General features: G+C 61.0%; 2 protein-coding genes across 2 annotated transcripts; both read right to left on the bottom strand.

Moving 5' to 3' along the window:
• Positions 1 to 188: 188 nt before the first annotated feature.
• On the bottom strand, positions 189 to 3,766 carry LOC137447614 (uncharacterized). Its single transcript, XM_068151317.1, has 7 exons — positions 3,523 to 3,766; positions 3,170 to 3,253; positions 2,507 to 2,595; positions 2,066 to 2,251; positions 1,769 to 1,906; positions 1,395 to 1,587; positions 189 to 1,028 (listed from the first exon to the last, which is right to left on the bottom strand). Exons 1-7 carry the CDS (start codon positions 3,761 to 3,763, stop codon positions 694 to 696), a joined length of 1,266 nt encoding a protein of 421 aa, XP_068007418.1. The 5' UTR covers positions 3,764 to 3,766; the 3' UTR covers positions 189 to 693.
• Positions 3,767 to 19,694: 15,928 nt separating this feature from the next.
• On the bottom strand, positions 19,695 to 22,187 carry SOCS3 (suppressor of cytokine signaling 3). Its single transcript, XM_068151315.1, has 2 exons — positions 22,090 to 22,187; positions 19,695 to 21,627 (listed from the first exon to the last, which is right to left on the bottom strand). The coding sequence occupies exon 2, from the start codon at positions 21,559 to 21,561 to the stop codon at positions 20,938 to 20,940; it is 624 nt and encodes a 207-aa protein (XP_068007416.1). The 5' UTR covers positions 21,562 to 21,627; positions 22,090 to 22,187; the 3' UTR covers positions 19,695 to 20,937.
• Positions 22,188 to 22,364: the final 177 nt, after the last annotated feature.

Here is a 22,364-nt window from a genome sequence, read left to right as displayed (position 1 = left end):
CAAACAGGGGAGCTGTCTGGGCCAGGCTGGACTTGGGCCCCAGGAACAGTCCCTACCATATATGAACTTAAGAGATAGATCCATATCCTCAGGAGCACTTGTGCCTTAATGAGGACCTCTGGGCTGTTACATTGTTCCTGGTGGAATCAGGAGCACATTTTGGAGAAAACACCCAGCACAGGCACAGCACTGCCAGAATGTGTTTATTTGGTGTCCTGACATGACCATCTCTTGGGATCTGTCTCCCTGCTGCAGCATCCTTGCACATGTGTGGTGCACATGGGCCAGACACAGTGTGTGGCCTTTGGGGAGAGGGGTGTCTGGCTCTGCTTTTGGATGCTGTCTGCAGACACAAGTTAGAGAAGCAGAGCTTCTGTGGAGGACTAGAGGGTGTTCTGAGGATGTGTTTGTTGGGTGAATAGTGAGGCAAGGATGCCACATCTGAGGGGTCTGGGATGTGTGGAGATGTGGACTCTCCTCTGTCCCTCTGGGCATGCCTGCAAAGGTGCTCCTGCTGCAGGCGTGGGATGTGATCTCCTTGGGGCTGGGCTTACACTGGTTTTGCAGGGCTGACAGTTGGAAACATGCCTGGTTGCCCTTTGCTGCTGGCTGCCATGACAGGACTGGGACAGCTGCCTTAGACTGCAGCAGCACGTGGAGGCATCTGCCTCAGGGCTGGGGTTGGGAGGATGCTCAGGCTCCCCCTCCTCTTGGAGAGGGGTGCAGGCCCATGGCCAGCTTCTCCTGGCACTTCCTGGCAACAAATTCCAGCTTGTTCCTTGCAAGCTCTGTGTCGTGGGCCGAGATGTCACGGTGCCAGACAGCACGCAGAGTGTGCACTGACCAGGGGAACATCAGGACACTGACAGCCTGGCTGGTCTCAGCCAACTCCTCCTCACTCACTGCCTGCAGGTGCTGGCAGAACTCTGCAGGGGACGGCCAACCCCCTGTGATGCTGACCATCACGATGTTTGTCTCCACTGCTGCGAGGCTGACTGACAAGAGGGGCAAGTTCAGCTCCTGGATGCCTGGGGGGAAACAGGAGCTGTAGGTTGAGAGAAGGCACTGCCCAAGCTTTACCCTGGGTCCCAGCTGGAGGTGGATGGGCCTTTTCCCTTCAGGGTCACTGTAGGCACTGTGATGACAGGCATGGCACCATCCCAGCACCCCAGCAGCCTCTTCACCTGGCTGGAGATCCAGCATGGCTGCCTGGTGCTCATACTGCTGCTACCAATGAACTGGTTAAGGGTGAACCCAGCCAGTGGGTGGTGGGTGTAAGGCTGGACCCACCCCAGCTCTGGGCAAGGCAGGACCCCGCTGTGCAGCAGTACATGGAAGTGGCATTAGACTGCAGGTGTGGGTAGCTCCTGACGTGCTTAGGGACCCCAAGATACCTTCGGCAAAGCGCCGGGCGTTGTCGTGGTCTCTGCGCAGTGTCGCCTCCGCCCGCTCCAGCCCGAGGCGGGCAGCAGCTGCCAGCATGCCAGCCTGCCGCATGCCCCCGCCCAGCAGCTTCCGCACACGCCAGGCCTCAGCGATGAACGCTTTGCCTCCAGCCAGCACCGCCCCAGCTGGGGCACCCAGGCCCTGCAGAGCCAACACATCAGTGACCCAAGCTACTCCTGGGGGCTGCTCTGCCCTTGCCCCTCTCAGAGACATGCCCAGGGATGCCCCAGCCTGTAAGGTGGGTACTCAACCTGATGGCCCCAAACACGGGTGAGGCCCCAGCTTGTGCTGTCCCAGGGACCCTGTCCCCAAGTGAGCACACCTTGGAGAAGCACAGGGACACGGAGTCACAGTGCTGGGCAATTCGAGCTGGCTCCACACCCTGAGCCACCGCTGCATTCATCAGCCGTGCTCCGTCCATGTGCACCCGCAGCCCGTAGCGGTCAGCAAGGCCCCGTACCTGGGAGGAGGCAGAGGAACAGAGGCTGGGAGAGACCCTGGGGTGGCCAGCACCAATGCAAACTATGCGCAGAGCTCCTCAGCACAGACCCAGTGTCCCCGTGGTGCCATCCTGCCTGGTCTGGCTGCCTGAGCCTGGCCACTGTCTGTGGGCTCCTACCTGCTGGAGGTAGGCAAGGGGCAGCGCCCGGCCCCCGGCCGAGCTGTGTGTGTTCTCCAGGCAGACAAGTTCGGGGCGTGGGTGGTACCGGCTGCCCTGGGCCTCGCAGATGGCCAGCTCCAGAGAGTCCAGATCAAAGGTGCCGTCAGGCAGGTCTGGCAGCGCCTGGGAGTGGACCCCAGCGACCTGCTTCCCAGGCAAGGCAGAGAGCAGAGCTGAAGGGGATAGGGACAGTGCACAGGGGATGGTGGCAGTGTGCGGGGGTCCCACCCCTCTGGCCCAGGAGGGGTGATCCGAGGAATGCTGTGGCAGCAGCCCAGCAAAGGATACCCAGCAGCCAGCGGAGGGCAGCAGCAAGCCACCCGCCTACTCCTGACTGTGCTGCTGGAGCCACAGGGCACAGCCAGCCCTGGCCACAGCCGGCCCACCGGTAGCACCCACCTGTGCAGCCCCACCATGCTCATAGAGGTGCAGGTGGCTGTCCTGGCCCAGGAACATCTGAGATCCCCTGCGCTGACAATGGCACATCACTGTGAGGGACATGGTCAGTGAGGGAGGGAACACTGCAGATAGCACCCAGCAGGCAGTGCCTATGAGGGGGCAAGCAGGTTCAGCTGGGCAGGAGTCTGGCACACAAAGGCTGGGCAGGGGGTGCCTGTTCTGTCCCTGGGGTGCTGGGGCTATCAGACTGGGGCTGCATGCAGTGGCTGAAGGCTATGGGGAGCATGGCCTCCTCTTCATGGTGCATGCATATGGCCAAGGACTGAAGCAGAACCCCAGGAAGGCAGCAGAGCAAAGCAGGTAAAGGCTGTTGTAACAGAGCAGAGACCCAAGTGCAGCATGGGGACAACGAGACCCCAGGGGCATTTGCTCAGCAGCATGAAATGGGGAGCAGCTCCAGGGTTCATGCTCGATAGAGATTTGAGGTCGAGGGGGCTGAGGAGATGCACAGCCCTCCCCTATGGCAGCAGAAACAGGGCTCTACTTGGCACCCCAGGGAGGAGTAGGACTGCTCTTGTCTGCTGCACCTTCCATGGGGTGAGGGCACAAATCTGCCCCTGGGTTGTGACCAGAGGAGAGCTGGGCACAGCCCCAGGCACTCACCAGCAATGAGATTGGCCATCGTGGCAGTGGGCACAAAAAGAGCCTCTTCCATCCCCAGGATCCCTGCGGCCAGGTGCTGCAGCTCTGCAGGGGGAGAAGCACAGGACGCTTGGGGGAGCTATACCTGCTGGGCGAGCCCGGGAAGGAGGGGGGTCTGGACACCCACAGGTCCAGGCTGCCGCCTCCAGCTCCTCCCAGCCCTCCCCAGCCCCGGGGAAACCCCACTCTGGGCTCCGCATCCCGGCTGACGCCCGGGCTTCGGGAACTGCAGGCAGGGACTCCGCCGCGGGGGCCAGGCGGCCTTCGGTCTCTGCTGGTCCCTGTGCCACGGGGCCCTCGTCCCCGCCGCCCACCGTTGACCGTCGGGTCCTCCCCGTAGTCGTCGTCGCCCACGGCCGCGCGGGCCATGGCGCGGCGCATCCCCGCGCAGGGCCGGGTGACCGTGTCGCTCCGCAGGTCCACGGTGTGCCGGGGGGGCCCGGCGGGGCGGAGAGAGCCCCCTAGCTGCACTGCCCTGGCTTCGGCCCCGGCCCCGGCCCCGGCCCCGGCCAGCGCTCGCCGCAGCGCAATGGCTAACCCCCGCGCCGCCCGCATCGCCGGTCCAGTCCCGCCCCGCCGCGGTGGCTCCCGGGCGGAGGGCCGGGCGGGGGCGGGATCTCCTGGACCCGGCTCGGCCCCCGTGGCAGGCGGGGACGGTGCTGGACTTGTGGGGCCGGCCAGGAACGGGGCGACGGTTCCTGCGTGGGAACCGAGAACGTCCCCATGTTCCCCACAGCGTGTTCCCCGCAGACCCTCCTTGTCCCTCCAGCCCTCCCCTCTGCCTGGCGTCTGCTGCACCCCCTGAACTCTCCACCCCCAGACAGGGTGCAGGGGAACGCGAGTGGGTGCTGCTTCAGGCTCCACGCTTCACCCATTGCCCCTTACTTTGCCAGGAGTGTCTATCCCTGGTGTCATGCCAGAAGGCTTCCCAGGATGATGTTGCCTGTGCCCACACAGTCCTGGCTCCGTGAAAATCCCGGGACCTTTCTGCAAGCCCACAACACCACGTGCTGACCAGCAGTGGCTCCCACCACGCTGCTCCTCCTGCAGGCAGGGACAGCGCAGGGTGACCTTGCTGCTGGGCATTGACTCTGGCTTCTGGCTGCATCGGCTCTGGAAGGACCTGTCCCACCATCCTGTGGCACTGTGAGCAGGCATGTATATCAGGTATGGGCAGCACCACAGAACTCAGCACTCTCTGCCAGCACTGAGGAGGGGCCCCACTAGCATCTGGCAGAAATCCCTACAGCTACCAGAGACGGGGGAACATGCCCAGTGCAGCAGCAAGACTGACCCCCAACACACACACACCTTCTCCTCCCTGGGCTGGACCAGCTTGAGGCTGATGATGCTCCGTGGGGCAGATCCAGCCCATGGCCACAGGGCTTTGGTCCAAGAGCCTGGGCCATGACCCTCTGTGCTGCAGGCAGGGCGAGGGGCACAGCTCTGCAGCACTGAGAGCCTGTTCTGGCAGTTGCAGGAGAGACAGAGGGGCAAGTGTGTACAGATGCCCCCTTTACCTCGGGGCCAGCTAGTGCCCAGCCCCAGCCTGCCTGGTGCACCACCTGGTGCCACAGCCTCCCAGAGCATCCCAGTCCAGCTGCCCTCACATAGCCCCTGCTGTGCTGCTGCCCTCTTCCTCCATGTGCCACATGACATCACACACCGTCTCCACCACATGAGAGCCCCCTGCACCTACCCCAGCTGGCTGCCCACACTCTGCCTGTGCCCCTGTCTGAGGGGCCTCCTCACCACCTCCCATCACAGCCTGTGCTGTCAGCCCCGCAGATGAGTGAGCCATAAAGTCCTTCATGGAGACGTTTTTCACACACAGGGCCACATGTTAACAGTTTTTCTTTATTTACTGCCTCCATTTCCTCTTTGTTCCAGGAACTTGTCCTCCAACTTCAAGCTGCTCATGATTAGGCAAAAAGGCCTCTAATCTCCCCGATCTGATTTACCGTCACTGAGAGCAGACGCTTCCCGTTACTGGCCCTGGACCTGGGAGCATGGACAGCAGAGCTCTGCCGGCTGCCGAGCCCAGCAGAGCCTCTCCAAAGCTGCCCCGCTGCACGCTCTGCCTTCCCAGCAGCTTCCTCTTCCAGTAAACACTAGGCAGCCCAGCCCTTAACACCACAGGTGAAGGGCTGGAGGGGAAATGCAGTCATGGGGCCCTGGGATGGAGACCCCACCGTGCCCACGGCAGCTGCCCCAGGGCAGGGCAGGCTCTGGAGTAATTTTCTCCTTTCTTGGGAAGGGCCAGCTGGCTGGAGCATTCCTTGGCTGTGGCCTCCCCAGCCACTCACCGATCTGTGCCCACTGCTCCTGGCAGGGGTGGATGGTGGGGTTTGGGTGCCCTGCGGGACACCAGGCTGACTGCAGCATGGGGAGAGCACCTGTCCTGGCCATGGCTGTCATCTGAGACTCTGCAAACACTGGTTTTGGAGAGCTGGGGGTGCTGGCTGAGAGCTCTGCCCTGTGCAACCTGCTTCACCAGCCTGGGCAGAGCCTGGGGTCTGTAGTCATGCAGGGAGGGGGGCCTTCACTGACAGCTGGCCACATCCTTCACTGGAACTTGCAGTGTGGCCAGGCTTCTCTAAGGAGCCTCACGTCTTGCCAGCACCATGCCTTCCTCCAGGGCTGTGTGGGACCTGCCTCGGAGATCTCCACTGTTCCCCAGTGAGGGCTCTGAGTGCACAGGGCGCAGTAGGGGACAGCACCGGACCCTGCAGAAGAGCTTGTGGCCATGTCTTGGGCTGTCTGAGCCAAAGCCACAGGTGTGTGGGCAGCGGGAGGGCAGTGCCAGAATCTGGCTGGCAGCTCAAAGGGGGCTCGGACAGCGGCTGGAGGCTTGCCTGGGGGCTTGTCCGGGGCCACGCTGTGCTGTGGCTCCTACCGCCACCACCTGCCAGCTCCGGCTCCCGGCCCCCGGCCCCGGTGAACGTGCAGTCGTGGTGAGCTGAGCTCATGCTCCTGCGGTGCCTCCCCAGGGCTAAAATTAGCAGCCGAGGCACAGCCGGGGAGTGGAGTCTAGGTCCCGCCGGGGAGGATCGTGTTACCCCCTCCCCGCCCTCCCTGCCACAGCCCTGGCAGCCGCTGGGGCGATTCCCGGAGCAGGTTGGGCTCCCCCTGCCCCCGGCCCCTCCGGCAGCTCTGCGAGCTGCCGCTGTCAGGTCCTGCCTGTTCGCATGCGTCCCCTCTGCGGGTACCGCAGGACAGCCTGAGGGCTGGGGGCAGGCACAATACCCGGTGCCAGTGTGGCTGTGCCTCCTCGGCCATCAGCGGGCGGGGGCTGAGTTGCCTGCCCAAGGCATACATCGGCAGAGAGCTGGTGACAGACATCCTGCTCCCGGACTCCCTGGCATAACTAGTGGGCTGTGGGTGCAGGACTGCTAGTGGTACAGGCAGTGTCCTGAATGTCTAGTGCTGGGTGCGGGGCCTGGCGATGACCCCAAAGTGCTTGCCATGAGGTGGGGAGTCTTTTCATGCCAGGCTGCCTTGGTCCTGTAGTCATGCTGCCTGTGCTGCCCATGCTGCCTGTGCTGCTGGCTGCCATAGTTCATCCTTGTGGGCTGAGGCTGGCTGGCCTGTAGTGCCCTGCTCCTGTCTGGGCGGGGGGAACCACCTTCTGTCATCCTTGGAGGGGCAGAAACCACACAGCCAAGTGATTTCCTACTGTTGGGAACCATGGAGCGATGCCTGGAAGCTCTGGGACATGCTGAGCTCCTGGCTCAGCCTCGCAGGGGCACAGCCAGGCCTCCAGCATGCCATGCCATGTCCTGGGCAGTGCCAGGACATGATGATGGTGGGCACAGTGCTGAGGGAAGAGCACTGCCCTCTCTACTGGGCATAGCCCGCCTCTGTCCTGGTGTAATGGTGCTGTTGGCTTGTTTGGCTCCATGGGGCATCTGCCAGTGGAAGCTTGTATGCACAGCCTCCAAACAAGCCTCAGTCTCGAATAATCTGTGATGGCTCCATTGAGATGCACCCAGTGGGCACCATGACCCTGATCCGGCGGGGTTGCACTGCCGGTCAGTGATGGCCATCACAGTGAGAGGTTTGACTACAATCCCATCACTGCGGTCCAAGCACAGTTGATACCTGTGAGACACAGTGGCAGAGCCCCTGAATGGGCAGCTGCTGATAGACCCAGTCCCCGGGATGCCCAGAAGTGTCTTTGCCCCGGTCGCAGGAGCAGTGTGCAAGGGCTGCTCCGGGGTGCCGATGTGGCCTTGTGCTGTATCCAGTCGTGCCGGCAGAGAAGCCCGCTCCCGCTCCCGGTGGACGCTGCCGGCCCCTGAGGCTGCAGGAGCAGAGCGGAGCTGTCGGAAGGCGAGGGGCCGGCCGGTCCCCCCGTCCCCAACCTGCTGGGGCTGCTCGGGTGACCCCTCCCTCCGTCGGCAACAACTTTTCCAGTAAAACCACCGCAGAAATCCCGGCTTCCCGACAGGCCCGCCCCTCGGCCGCCGGGGGGGCGCGGGCCGCCCTTAACCCTTCCCGGCCCGGCCCCCGGCTCTGCCCAGGCCGGGGGCTCTGGGACCCGGTACCGATCCTGGGACCTGGCATCCCGCAGAGCCTCCGCAGCGGCCGCACGCCCTGGGTCAGCGATGCCCCCGTTTCCCGGGGCCCTGGGGGGGACCCGGGGATGGTACTGGGAAGTGTCGGAAGCGGCAGAGTGGCAGCGCTGGAGCAGCCTGACCCGCCGGGCACGGGGGAGGTGGGTAGGAGAGAGCTGAGTGGACCTCGGCCCCGGGGCACCTCTGTGCCCATATGCCGCCCTGGTGTGGTCTGGCCGTGCCAAAGGAAGGGACCCAGTAAGCTGGCAGTGCCAGCAGCGTGGTGGGCTTTCCTTCTCAAGGTGCAGCTGAAGCAGAGCAGAAGGAGCATCGCAAGGACCAAGGAGCCAGGGATCCAATTGGGAACAAAGCCCCTCTCCAAGGGGGACCCCAGCACGACCTGTTCGGGCAGTGGAGGTTTGGGTCCCCAGGCAGGACAGAGTCCTGCTTATCTCGGCTCGACCAGGAGCCATGTGCTGCCTGAAGCTGGGTGGTGGCCAGAACTGATGTGTGGGGCAGGTAGCCTGAGCCCTTGGTTGCAGAGGGCACCCACAGCTGGGCCCAGCCATGGCACCAAGGTGTGTGTCCCTGCGTGGAGGTGTGGAGAACTGCTTGATAAGAATGGGGAGAGAAAGCCACTGCAGGCAGGTGCCAAGGAGGGAACAAACCACCACCACGTTCTCAGGAAACAGAACACAGTGGCTTTGGCTGCATTTGTGCAGATTTGGCTTAGACCCATGGGACACTGCTGTGAAGGGTGGTGCAGGAGGCCACACAGGTCCCCTTAGCCCTGAGCCCTGGAGTTGGGAGCAGCTCTTGGGGACACCCTGGGAGATCATTGCTGCCACTGTCGGCTCTGGGCTGGGGGGCTGTGCAGGCTCAGCAGCCTTTCCCTGGAGCTCTGCAGGACTGATTCTGCCAGGTGGGCAGAACTGGGGCTGGCTAGGCAGTGGGAGCTGGGGCACCATTCCAGGAGCTGTGGTGAACCATTCCCAGCCATGCTGTGCCTGCTGCCAGCCTTGGCCCTGTGCTGGCTGCTGCACTGGCCAAGCCAAGGCTGAGGTAAGTGCTGTAATTGTTTTCTCTGTGGTCCAAGATGAATAATTGAGAGGTCTTTGAGGAGAATTAATTAGCCCGTTTATTGGCAGTAAATGCTTTTCTCCAGATGATGAAATAGATCCTGAGCTGCACGTGGGGCAGGCGGATGCAGGTTGCTAAGGCTGCTCTGGAGCTCACTGGTGCCAGGTCTGCAGGCTAGCCATGCTGGTGCCCCATGCCTGCTGTGGGGCAGGTATACCAGTGCCATATTCCACAGACTCCTGGCAGCCCCATGTGCCTAGAGCTCACTGTGTTCACTGCCAGCGTTCTGTGCAGGGAAGCTGGTGTGGTTGGGAGCAGGGGGCACTGAGGGGCAGGCAGGATCCTCCCCAAGCCTCATGCAGAGCTTTTTCCAGGCTGTGGGGGGACTGGTGAATTCTTCTGGTATAGCCCCAGACAGCCCTGGCCAAGCTCTCTACCCCACAGCACAGCATATGATGTACAGTCCGACATCACATGGCACAGGGAGCATGCTGGTGGACCTGAGCAGAAGGGCAGGAGTAAGCCATGAAGCCCCTCAACTGCCTGAAGCTGTCAGCTGAGCAGTGCTGCCCTACTGAGCCTCGCCTGGGTCACCCATTGCTGGCAACTCAGTGTTTCCATGTGCCCACATCCCCATTGGTTACCAGTGCAGACCCTTGTGCTGCAGCATGGAACCCTCTGTCCCACACTGTACTCCTGTGGCTTCCTACTCCCTCACAGCTCATAGCCCATCCTGGGCACTCCTTCCCTGTGCAGATCCTACTGTATTCCCTTGCATCTCCCTTCTCATGGCTGCCAAGCTGCTGCCAGCTTGGGGCTTGTGTCCTGCACCTCCTCCGCTCCCCTAAGTATGAGGGGAAGGGCCCTGCATGGCCAGAAATGCTTAAACAAGGATTTCCTTGTTGCTGCCTGAGCTGTTTGCCTTGCTCCCAGGCCAGCCGTTAATGAGGTTTGGCAGGAGGCACTGGCTGCCCCAGCCATTGGATTTCTATAAATCAGCCTGGTGGTAATGTGTGGGGCTCACTGGGATGGAGCTGCTCAGCCCTGGTGTGCAGGGCCGCAGTCCACGAGTGTCCCAGAGCTGGGATGGAGCTGCTCAGCCCCAGTGTGCAGGACTGCAGCACATTGGCTTGCAGCAAAATGGGGCCGATCGAAGGCATCACGGCCCGTGGGTCTAGGATTGTTCTGTGACACTGGGGTGTGACCACTCCCCTGGTTTCAGGACGGTTGGATGAGCCGCTCCCAGGTTCAGGGCGGGCTGGACTCGGCAGCTGCAGCCCCGAGGGGACCGTGGGAGCCCTTCTGGGCGAGGGAGTTGCAGGCAGCCCCTGGGCATGAAACATCCTGGAAGAGCTGAGAGGGGCGGGGGCTAAGGAGGCCGAGTGGGCAGTGGCTGCTTCCCAGCAGGCAGGTCAGAGTGGGCCCTCCAGTTGTTTGTTTCCAGGAATGGCAGAAAGTCTAAAGCAGCTTCCCACAGCCGAGGTCCTGCTGTTCCCTGGTCCTTCCCCACATCCTCCACCTCCCTTTCTTGAGGCCCGGAGAGGCTGTTGGGTGCTCAGCATACTAGGGTGGGAGTGGTTTTGCCCTCCTGCCTGCCCTGCCTTGAGGTGGGGGCTGTAGCTCTGCCACCCGCACCAGACATGCCACACACCCCACTCTCCCTGTTCTTAGGGCAGCCTCAGGCATGCAAAGCAGGGCAGGCAAATTACCCAGCCCTCCGGGAAGCCTTGCCACAGCTGTGACTGCTGGCTACCACAGGGCAACTGGCCCCTGATGGGAAGCGGTGCTGTGGTGGCAGGGCCCGTGTGTGGGTACATTGCACCAAAGCTGCCCGCAGCAGATGTGCCCAGCTGCCTCTGGCATGTGGAAGCTGCACAGGCTGCAAGTCCTGCGACCCCCATGTGCTTCTGGGCTGCTCCTGTCCTTTCTGGGGACACCAGTCATGCCCAGCCAGGAGCCTCACTGGGGTGCCCATAGTGGGGCATGGAGGAGATTTGCATCGAGAAAGGCCTCCTGGGAATGGGCTTTTGTGCATTTCACTCCCGGCAGCCCTGTGTCCAGGAAAGGAGGTGCTAGGAAGTGAGACCTCTTATCTCTGTATTCCCACAGTGATGCACTCCCTGCACCGGCATGGCCCCTGCGGTGCTGTGGGCACCCAGACTGCTTGCTTGTCTGACACACGGGACAGGACATTATGTCTGGGGAACTGACACAGCCCATCCCCACCATGCCACCATTGCCACGGGGCTGCTGCAGCAGCAGCCTGAGTTGGGGCTCACTTTCACTCACAGGGGCTCCTGCCAGTTTCCTCTACCTGGTGGGTTTGTCTGAGCTCCCTCACCTCTCCCATGTGCCAACCACCATGTGCCCCTGCTCCAACCCTCAGGGCTGGCCTCAGTGTGCTTCCAGAGCCTGAGGCATAGCCTTGAGTGGAGCAGACAGGTTGAGCAGCAGAGACTTTGATTGAAGGAGGGGATTGCAGGGCTGGGATCTGTGCAGGTCAGTGGGACCAAGGCTTTGGAGAGGGTATCTCAGAAGGACATGGGACAAGCTTATTCACACAAGAGCTGCAGTGGTCTGCTGGAGAGAGTGGGGTACAGTGTTCATGTGTCTGGAACACATGCTGGGTCCTGCATGCTGGGCTGAGTGTGGGACAGGGGCACCCTGGCTCTGGCAGCCCCTGTTACTGCAAAGCAGCTGCGAGAGTGGCAAGGCTGTGCCAGGCAGCTGGCTTGGGGAAGAGCCAGTCTCAAAGGTGATGTTTCAGTTCCTGCTCTGAGTGTGCTTCCCCCCTTATCAAGAAATCTCTTTGCTCTCGCTCTGAAAGAATTTCTGCAGCATGTGGAAACTGAGAGAAACCCCAGCCCCAGCATGGCCCCACTGACTGGCTGGGCTCCTGTGGGGTCACCACTGGCTGACAGGAAATGCTTGGCCTTCAGCCCCCACTTCCTCCACATCCCCTCCAGCCACAGCCTGGCAGCAGCCCATGCCAGGCAGGCCCCTGGGGCGGTGGTGTCCCTCGGGTAAGCAGTGTCCCCTCACGGTGACCTTGCAGATGGATGGCACCAGGATGGTGCAGAGGCTCTCTATCAGAGAGCTGCCCTTCCTTTCACAGCTGCCCACCTCTGCCCTGCCAGCATCCCCCCCTCTGCTCTTGTCAATCTGTGTTATCACCAGTGCTAATAGGGGTGTGGGATGTGCTCACATGGGGCAGAAGGAAGATGCTGCTGCTGGCATGGTGTGTCTGCTGCACTGGGACCTGGCACTTCTCCTCCGTTGGCAACTGCTTGTGGGTGTGAACCACAGACGGCTGTTGTGGTGACAGCCCACCAGCAGCCCCGGTTCTGCCGTGCTGAGCACAGGTGGCTCCGGTGAGCACATGGACCCACAAGGACCGGCTTGCGGCTGGAGCAGCCATGAAGGGCACTGGGATGCACAGTTCTGTGGGTGCGGGCACCCACACCATGCTGGGAACTTAGGGTCATCCTAGCCCCATCGCTGGCTCTGTTGGCACCCAGGGCTCCAGTCTTCACTGTAGGCAGGGACCTTCCCCACCAGGGTGCTGTGCCTGCCCCCCTCAGCTGAGCTTCTGCTGTGGCTGCAGCGCCGTGGCTGGGAACAGGAACCCCCCGGGAGGTTGTGCAAGGAGGGACCCGCACGGCCGGCCGGGAGGGCACTAAGCCGTGTCGAAATTCTACACTCTTACAAAAAAGCCCCCGGGCAGAATTCCTGACAAGGGTGATTCATCCCCTCTGGAAGTGATGACTTTGCCTATCCAGTAAACCCTTTTCAGATCAGTAGACTAAAGGTGCCACTGTGCCCTCACCTCCACCAGCACCTGCTGTGGAGTGCTGGGGCTGCCCTGCCCCATGGGCAGTGGCAGGGGTGCCAGGTGAGCCAAGAAGAGATGGGGATGGTGGTGGCCTGAGTGCTGCTTGGTAATGGAGAGGTGGGTGCCAAATGAAGAATTGACTCTCCAGCTCCCATTGCCATGGGCTCTCCCCTGCCCTAGATGCCACCCAAACCTGGATCGGGCCAGTGCCATGGCCAGGTGCTTTGGGGCACACTGTCCCCCATCAGTGAGGGCATGTGGGACAGCCCTTTCCAGGAAGCACTTGTGAGGGCAGCCAGGCTGCAGAGTTCCCGACAGCAGCTCTGGTTTTAATAACAGCAAATCAATGGATGCCCGATTCCGGCCAGAGCAAACTTCCTTCCCTGGCCTCCCTGGACGATGGCTTCTCTGTAGGGCAGAAACGACCGGGGTGGGAGCCCTGACCCTGGCAATGGCACATGTTTCCTAGTGCCAATGGTGCACACCTGCCTGCCCTGCCTGCTTCACCCCACCCCACCATGCTGCCACATGGCAAGGGCACGGCAGGAGAGGTCGAGGGTCCCAGTTGCCCCTGCCCAGCCCCATGCTGTGCCCATTCCATGCAGGTGCTGCCCATAGGGCTACACCATGGCTGGGCAGTCCCAGCTGCTGCCAGCTGCTCTCCTCCCCCAGCCCCGTGCTGTGATTCAGCCTCCCTTCCCCGCGGGTTTGCACAAACCTCCCTGCTCGCTTTGTGCTTGTTTTGAGAACAGATTAGTCATGGCTCTTAGCTGGCTTCCAGCAAACTGCACAACAGCACCATGGAAAAACGAGAACAGCAAAGTGATGACTCAGCAGGGCTCACACTCCCATTCCTTGGGTGCCAACTGTCCCCTACTCCTGCATGGCCCCAGGCACCGATGGGGACCACCCAGATGTGGGCCAGGGCATGCAGGGAAAGAGCACAGGGCAGTGCCTGCCTGGAAGCAGCAATGAGCGAGCAAAGGCTGAGGAGGTGCTGGCTGGGTGGAACACAGTATCTCCAGGAACCTGGGGGTGTCCAGCCCTCAAGCACAGCCTATGCCCTGTCTTTGAGCCCTCTCCTGCTCCTGGTGAACAGACTGCCAGGACCTTGCTGTCTTGAACATCTCCAGCATCCTGCTGCCAGCACAGCTGGCAGCTCAGCACTCCAGCATGGCTCTATGGGCAAAGGGGCTGCTGTGGTGCAGTGAGGTTGCTGGAACCCCCCCTGGAAAGCAAATGTGCTCCCTGGAGCCGGAGGGCTGGGTATTCCTGGTCTTGTGGTCTCAGTAGTCACCCCTGGCCACTGGGGCCCTCCTAACCAGCACCTGTGTGCTGGGGCCGTGCCAGTGCCAGGAACTCCTGGGGCGGGCACTTACCGTACCTCACACCTCGCTCTGCATCCCTTTATTGCCCTGCCTTGGCCGGCTGCCCAGCAGCACAGCTCACTGCCAAGTCTCCGTGCCAGGTGGCTTATCGTGATCCCATGGTGCTGGACACCAACCGGTGTCGTCTGCCAAGGATGAACAATGTAATTGCTGGAATTACAGTAAAGTGCTTGCTCCCATTCCCACTCGTTAAATGCTGAGACAGGGCCCTTGGGTCCTTCTAGGGAACATCTGCTCCAGCTGTGCCCTCTGCCAGCTGCACACCCTGTCCTTGCCTGTCTCCACCTGTTACCCCTAGCCCTGCTGGCACAGGCTGAAGCTGCTCCACTGGTGGGCTCAGGAGCCATGGGACAGGCACAGCTCACCAGCCGTATGGGTACCTTTGGGCCTCCCAAAGGTGGGGTGCAGCAGTGCATTGGTAGAGAGGGGGCAGAAGGAAATGACCACGCTGGGAGCAGTAGTGCCCACCCTATGGATGCAAAATCGCACCTCCAGGACCATTGTTCCCAGCAGTGTGTGTGGCATGGCCACTGTCTGCTCCTGTGCCAGGGATGAGGCCATGGATGATTTGTGGCCAAGGGATGCTCCAGGGCTGGGGCTTGGCACCTGCCCATGGCTGCTCTGCCAGGGTCATCTGAGGACTCTGCGCTGTGCTGGGCAAACACACCCAAGGCAGCTGGCAACCTGCAGACTGGAGCACCCACAGAGACCTCCTGTGGTGTGTTGTTCGTGTGACCATGCCCAGTTGTGGCAGGTGCCTTGTTGTTCCCTGCAAATGCAGGTGCAAGAGCAGCATGTGCCAGGGCAGGGTAATTGGATGAGTATCAGGAGAGGGCTGACCCCAAGGAGGGTGTGGGATGGCATCTGACTCTGATGGCACTCTCTGACCACGCTGGGCATGGTCATCACAGAGACCTTGCAGGTGACATTTGGCAGCAGGACCCTCCAGCTTTGGTACAGGGGCAGGGCTGGAGCTGCAGGGCACAGCCTACCACTGTCCATCCTCCAGCAGCTCCAGCACCACCAGCCCCAGGCTGCTACTCCCTCTGCCTTGGCTGTGTCCCCAGCCACAGGATAGGGCGGGGGGGGGGGGGGGCGGCTGTGGCTGCCATTGCCACAGCAACGTGGCTTTGTTTGAATCCTTCCTCTGAAATGTCAAGACTTTCTTTGGGCTCCAGCTGCTGCTGCCAGGATGAAAACTTCCTCCTGAGCTGTGGAAACGTGCCGGGGGGAGTTTTCTGCCCTGAACCTTTGCCTGGGCAGCAGAGTTCTGTCCTGTGCCATGGCTGGTGGTTGTGGGGTGCAGGACCAAGCCATGAGTGGGTGCTGGAGTAGGCAGGGGCAATGGGCAGTAGGGAGACTCTGCTCTCTCGCAGGGGTCTGTGGGGCAGGTGAAAGAGCTGTATCTCCCAAAGCTTGATGTGGTGCTGGTAGGGTAACAGGACCTCTGCTCCCAATGAACTAGTGGATGTGGCTACTGGATGGAGGGAGCCCTGTGAAGCTGCTGATGGAACAAGTGAGGAATCCACAGCTGCTGGCGTCCTCTGAGCTGGCTTCGGATCTGGCTGGAGAGGCATCAACAGAGAGAGGTTTCCATGGGGATGTACACAGGCCTCTGGGCTCATCCTGAAATACATCCTGACCTGGGCATGGGGGGCTTGCTGCTGCTCTGCACTCCCTTCCTGCTCATGGCCCTAGTCATGTCATCGAGGGCCAAGTCAGGCATGAAATGAAGAGGCTTGGGGCAGTGCCTGTGGCTCTGTCATCTGCCAAGGCTGTCTCCTTCACACCAGTGTTTGGTTGGGTCATCACTGGCCATTTCCAGTGCCCTCATGCCATACAGCAAGGCCATGCTTTGGGAACCTGCCGGGGGTAGAGGTACAAGATAAGGGGATGCCATGAGACCAAGTGTCTGCCACAGGCTTCAGGGACATTAAGCTTCAGGGCTGCACAGTCCCACTTCTCCTCCAGCGTCCAGCACAGGGAGTCACTGCCCATCCTGAATGTGCAGCTGCAGTTGGCAGTGCCAGCCGCAGGCTGTGCGGCAGAGCCTGAGCTGTGCTTCCCGGCAGCAGGCTGGAGAGCAGATGTCTCAGTGCCTGCTCCCAACTGTCCCTGTAGCCATGGCCCACAGAGGAATCGCCATGTAAGGAGCAGGTGGTGCCATTTACAGTAAGTCCCCGGCTGCTGCACAGCCCTTTCCTGCATCCTACTGGGAAACGCAGTGGGTGGATGTGGGAATGTCCTGGCGCTGTGGAGCAGAGGCAGGGGAAGTGCACGGGGAGTGTGCTGCAAGGTCGGGGTGTTCACAACCAGCTCCCTGCCTGCTGCCACTCACTGCCACCTTCCTCAGGGAGGTGTGTAGGAGAAGGCTATGTTTAGCCTCTGACTTAGAAAAGAATGTAAACATCTTGTAACTGAGGAGAAAGATTTGGCAGAATTTGGTTGGATGTGTTAAAATATTGTTCTGTTGTTCTAACCTATTGTATGCCTTAATTACACACATGCCAGTAGGCATGCATAACCAATTCAGATGTGACACTTGCGCCTTCTGATAGAGTATATAACTTTGCTGTATAATGTAATAAACGTCTTTGCCTGCTTACATCTTAGCCTGGAAGCTGCGTTTGAGGTGACTGAACACCAAACAACTATACTACAACAGAGGTCTTCAAGTCCCAGCCCAGGAGGATACCCCTAGGGTGCCCCATGCAGTGCCACCTCCCTCCCACTGCAGGCTGTGGATCCCAGCCCCACAACTGGCCTGTCCTGTGGGTAGTCTGGAGTTGGTGCCTGCATTGCAGCCTGCTCTGCCTGTGTGTGCCATTGGTGTTGCCCATATGGGACAAGAATACTCCAAGCAGGAAGGTCCCATCCCATCATGAGGGGCTTTTCTCTGTACACTGGCAGCTGGGACCAGGCTAATGGTCCTGGCGTGGGGCTGACCCTCATGGGTTTGTTCTGCTTCCCAGGGATGACCTCTGACTGTGCCCAGCTGGGATTTGCCATGTATCTGGGGTACCCACAGCAGAGCCCTGGTGCCCAGCTGAGTGCTCCCCAGATGCTGTGCTGGCTGTGTGGCTGGGGGCTGCAGCAATCACAGACTGCAGTTGTTTCCTGTTTTTGGATCTGCAGATGCTGGCATGAACCAGAGTAGGTTTCTTGCACCCTCTGACCCCGCAGGGGTTGGCTTCACCATCCCAGCAGACACTTTCTTCTCATGCCAGTAACAAGCTGGTAGTGTGGTGGGAAGTGGTGGTGGCTGTCCTGCACCCTTCTGGAGAGGATGGGCTGGGGCAAGGCTGGGGGATTCAGGGGCTGGTGCAGCACAGCAAGGAGACTAGGAGCCCTACTCAGCTGCAGGGCTGTCTGGTTTAGCTTGCTGTGGCTGCCTCTGTGCTTGCTGTTGGTCGGTCCTCAGGCTGCCCAGAGTCCCTCTCTGGGGATGCCAACAAATCACCCAAGTGCTCCTGGCCAGGAAGATGGGAACCAGGACCTCAGGGTGAATGAGACTGCAGCATCCTCAGCTCATCCCTGGCTCAGAAGACAGCCTCACCACACCTGCCTTGTGCCCAGCCCTGGGAAACAAGGAGTTGGGGGCAGCTGCAGGACCATGGTGTCCTAGCCCTGCTTCTGGCCTCCTGTACTCATGCCCCGTTTCCTATCCAGCTCCCGGCACTGCCATGCAGAGACAGCCTCTAATCACCACCAAGAACACCTTTCCCATCCAGGAAGCTTCTGTGAGGATGAGCTCAGTCAGCCACGGGACAGAGGGGAACTGGCTGCCAGTGACACACTCGCTTGGCTCCTTACGAAACACGGGGCCAAGTCCACTCAGCTTCTCTGAAGGCAAGAGGTTTGTGAAACCTTCGGCAGGGATTTACCCGCTGGCCGCTGCGTCAGTGCTGCCGTGAGCTTGGCTTTATTCCAAGAAAGCCATGGGGCTGGTGGAGCTCCCCGGGCTCTTGACTTAGCAGCGGGATACAACATCGCAGTGGCCTGAGAGAGAGGGAAGGACCCCTGACTGGCCCCCAGGGCCCTTCTGGGAAGCAGTGAAGCCAGGGCTGTTCCCACAGGGACAAGGGGGTTAGGGTCCAGCAGAGGTTGTTGGTCAGGGCTGATTCGGGCAGCTTCCCGGCTCTGCCCCATGGTGGGGTGCTGTGACCCCCTTCACTCTGCCAGTGCAGTGCAGAGGGTGTTCAGGTCTCCCAGATTCCCAGTTTCACATCCCCTGCTGTGCCTTGCTCTGCCTAAGCGCTGTGATGCTGCCGGTCCCTCCCCAGGTGCTCCCGCTGGCGGGGGCTGCTCATCCCCATGGTGCTGCTCCCACCCTGTTCCCTGGAGTGGGGCTGGGAGTCACTGGTGCTGCTGGGAACCCTGACGTCGGGGATGTGCCTCGGCAGGGCCTGGCGGGCAGCCACCCGTGCACATGGACATTCCTCACATAGCTCCGGCGAGTGCCCGGGCAGGCTGCACAGCGCTTCCTGGCAGCCTGCGAGCCACAGCCCCAGAGAGCAGCACCAAAATAGTCACTGGGACCATACCGTGCCTGCAGCCTGAGAGGGCACATTTGCCATCCCTCTGCTCTGGGGTGATTCCTAAGGGAAGCCTTTTCCCAGTGGCTGGGGTTCCCCAGGAGGGAGTATGGTGCAGGATGCCCAGAGCGGTGCCCATAGCACAGCAAGTGCTGCAGTGGCTGTGAAGCACAGGGTGCCTGGGCTTCCTTCTTGCTGCCTGGGACTCTGGGGATGTTGCAAGCGGATGGAACTCTCACAGGAGTTTCCCCCACACCCCTCCAGACACAGTTTCCCTCCAGCTAGCTGGAGCTGTGGGTTTATTCCCATGCCTGGTTCTCACGGATGGTACCTCCATAGAAGGCAAGAGTAGGGGGCCAGGTGCTGCCAGCCAGGGGCCAGGATGCCCCAGGCGGAAACCCTCTCCCTCCTCCTCCTCTGACATGTGCTCTATGCCAGGCTGGGTCTGGCATGAGGGTCTGCACAGGACAGTCCTCATGGTTCAGGATAAAACTTTCTAACTCTGTGCTGTGCAGTGAGCAGGACCTCAGCCTCCCTGCTTAACCCCCAATCCCTGCACTCACAACAAAAGCACCACAAACCTTTTTCTAACCCTGCATCCCTTGATGCCTTGTTCCTCTGCATTCCCCTCCCAAAACTGAGCTAGGGGGCAGGAGTATTGCAGAGGCAGGGCTGCACTTGGTGCCGTGCCACAGGCCAGCAACTCTCCCCCTCTGTGCCCAGGGCAATGGGCCATGTGCTGCAGTCCAGGGACAGCTGTGGCTGCAGCACGTGCCAGAAGCGGGTCCCGTCCCCACAGCGGTTTGTGGCTCGGCCAGTGGAGGGAGGTCGCGGGGCTCGGACGTACCTGAGCGCTGGAGCAGCGCTTACGCACGCCGGGCTGTGAGTCACCCCGGAGGGATCACCCCGGCCTGGAGAACAGGCTCCAGGAAACGGGCGCTTACGTGGTGTAAACACCATCCCAACTTCATAGTGAGGGCAGCGGCTGCAGAGGGACATGCGTCATGCCGGGGTTGGTGGGGGGGGGGGGGAGGGGGTCGGCCCAAGCAGCCTCAGAGATGCAAGGGAGAAAAACAAACCAGATTTTTTTTTTTTTTCATTAAAAAATAGTGCTCTTTATTATAAATTATGGAAACATTTCCTTTTCTGAATATAAATATAAATATGTGCAAAGTTTCATCTTGAGTTTTGGTTTGGTTGAATTTTCAAGCATGGTTTTTGCTCAGCCCTCAAGGCTGGAGGTGAAGATGGAATCTTTATAAAAGACAGTGATTCACGTTGGCCTGTAAACATCCCTTTGGTTAAAAAAAAAATGAAGTAAAACAAACAAACAAAAAAAAGCCAGAAAAACCCAACTGCTTCTCTGGGCACACGCAGAAAAGCACTTGTGAGACGACACGCTCCAAAGAATCCTCCCGCCACGCTCCTGGGGGAAATTGGTGTCCCCACAGAGCAGAGTGTTAAGGGTCTGCAGGGAGCAGCTGGGCAGATGTGGGCTGTGACGCTCGGGAGTAACGGTCTGGTGGCAGCAGCAAGTCCTGGAGCGCTCCTTGCAGATGAGGTCGTGCAGGATTCTCAGTGGTGTCAGGACACGTTCTTTCCCCTCCAGCTTCACGGCACGTCACCGGGACTGTTAGCGGTGCAGCGTCACCAAATGATGTGCAGCAACCCAAACCATGGGGCAGGGATAAGATTAAGGCTTAGTCCCCTGGAAAATGGCAGCTAGGGGAAAAAGGCAGCGACCTCCAAGTCTGGGGCCTGGTGTGAAAGGAGCTTCCACCCACAGGGAGGCAGCAAGAGGTAACATACAGTATGGGCAAAAAACACTTTCCCCTTAAAACGGAGGAAAAGTGATCAGGCACTCACTGGGCTCCAGTGCTTTCCATGCTTGGGTGGCAGGAGAGGGCTCTTGCCAAGACACCCCAGGTATGATCTCACCACAGCAGTCGGGATGTGGCTGCCAGGGTGCATGTTCCCCTGTGCTGTGGGTGCCATCCTGTCTGCCTGAGCTCATGGATGCTTTGCCAACAGCATCTCCCTGGCTGTGATGGGGAGGCCTTTGCACTGGGCACACTGTAACATCCACAGTCCAACCGGAGCAGCCTCCTCCTTCCCCATAGAGAGAGGCTGTCGCACTTCCTCGGGGTTCCCCCCCAGCACCAAAGGCACCAGGCTGTGCTGGCCACAGCACTGGGTCCACAGTGGCTCACCCCAGTCCCTCTCCTTTCCGTCTTGGAGGGAGAGGCTTGGCATGCCCTGTGAGTCCCCACACTGGTGAGGTATTGTGCCTGTCCCCTGCTCTTGTGCTTGTAGCGTGTAACTTTGCTCCACTGGCCCCTTAGAGAGGGGCATCATACTGGTCCAGGAACTCCTTGATGGGAGCTGGCAGCTGAGTCATCTTCTCATAGGAGTCCAGGTGCCCATTGACAGTCTTGCGGCAGAGGTGCTGCAGGCTGGAGACGCTGGAGGAGAGTGGGCGGCTCAGCACCAAGGGGATCTTCTCACCACCCGAGTAGATGTAGTAGGTGCGTTTGGGGTGCAGGGTCCCTCCTGGCTGCTCAGGGACAGGCGCGGGTGGCATGTAGTGATGTACCAGCTTGAGCACACAGTCGAAGCGGGGCACAGGCTGGCTGCTGCGAGGGTCGCTCTGCAGGGAGAAGCTGCCACCCTCGCACTGGATACGCAGGTTCTTGGTGCCTGACTCTGTCTTGACGCTGAGAGTGAAGAAATGCCGCTGGTCCGAGCTGTCCCTGATGAGGAAGGTGCCTGCGGGCTCGGTGCTCAGCAGCAGGTTGGCCTCACCGCCAGTCACCGTGCTCCAGTAGAATCCACTCTCCTGCAGCTTGCGCACGGTGTTCACCACCAGCTGGTACTCGCTCTTGGAGCTGAACGTCTTGAGGCGCAGGCTGGTGTCGAGGGGGCGGCTCATCCCGGCGGCGGGGAACTTGCTGTGGGTGACCATGGCGCAGGGAGCCAGCTTTGCGTGCCCGGGGTGCTGCTGCGGGACCAGCCGCTGCTACACCATCACCTGCGGCAGAGATGGCCGTTAGCACCGGCATCCCCGCGCCCCGCTCGCTGCTCCCTTCCCGGGAGCACCGGAATTCCCAGCCCTCGCCGAATGTCCTCCTGGAGCACCGGCAGCTGCTATCGCCCTCCCCCGCCAGGCGCCGGCATCCCCCCGCCTCGGCTACCTCGTTTCTCGGGGGGCATTGGGAACCCCGGCCATTGCCCTCCCGGGGCACCGACATCTCCGGCTATCAGCCTTTTCAGGGTACAAAGCACCCCCCCGGTACCTGGTTACTGTTCTCCCAGGGGCACCGAGATGCCCGTTTACCCCACTCCCTGGGGGACACCGGTATTACCAGTTCTCTACTATCGCTCCCCTCGGGGGCACCGGCATTCCCGGTGTGGGGCTATCCGTCCCCGTGGGAAACCGCGGTCCCCGCCTCCCTACTCCCGGATCCCGTCCCACCGCGGGCAGCCACTGTACCTGGAGCGCGGGTGCCGGGGCCGGTCTCGGCAGTGGCGGTGAAAGCCGGTGCCTGGCAGCGGGCGGCGGCAAAGCTACCGAGGCCGCCCGGGGAGGCCTCTTATAGCGGGCGCAGAGCCCGCCCTCGGGTTCCTGGAACTGCGCGGCTTCTTGTAACGCTGCCGGCGCCCTCCCGCCGCCCCGCCCGGCCCGGCCCGCCTCGGCGTGCCGCCAGCCGCCGCCGGCCCATTCCGGGCAGCGCAGCCGCCCTCCCCCCCATCCCCCTCGCTCCCCGG

The sequence above is a fragment of the Melanerpes formicivorus genome, unplaced genomic scaffold, assembly GCF_026170545.1.
Source record: "Melanerpes formicivorus ecotype bairdi unplaced genomic scaffold, bMelFor1.0.p_v2 SCAF_21, whole genome shotgun sequence".
Classification (NCBI taxonomy): domain Eukaryota; kingdom Metazoa; phylum Chordata; class Aves; order Piciformes; family Picidae; genus Melanerpes; species Melanerpes formicivorus.
This window is presented reverse-complemented; position numbering and strand designations above follow the sequence as displayed.

What these genes read in the sequence shown, in the direction of transcription:
- LOC137447614 (XM_068151317.1), bottom strand. Translation starts at nt 3,763, where the DNA reads ATGCGGGCGGCGCGGGGGTTAGCCATTGCGCTGCGGCGAGCGCTGGCC. An exon ending in GGAGGACCCGACGGTCAACG is followed by an intron (nt 3,254 to 3,522) that starts GTGGGCGGCGGG and finishes CTCCCCCTGCAG; the next exon opens with AGCTGCAGCACCTGGCCGCA. An exon ending in AGCATGGTGGGGCTGCACAG is followed by an intron (nt 2,252 to 2,506) that starts GTGGGTGCTACC and finishes CCTGGGAAGCAG; the next exon opens with GTCGCTGGGGTCCACTCCCA.
- SOCS3 (XM_068151315.1), bottom strand. Translation starts at nt 21,561, where the DNA reads ATGGTCACCCACAGCAAGTTCCCCGCCGCCGGGATGAGCCGCCCCCTC.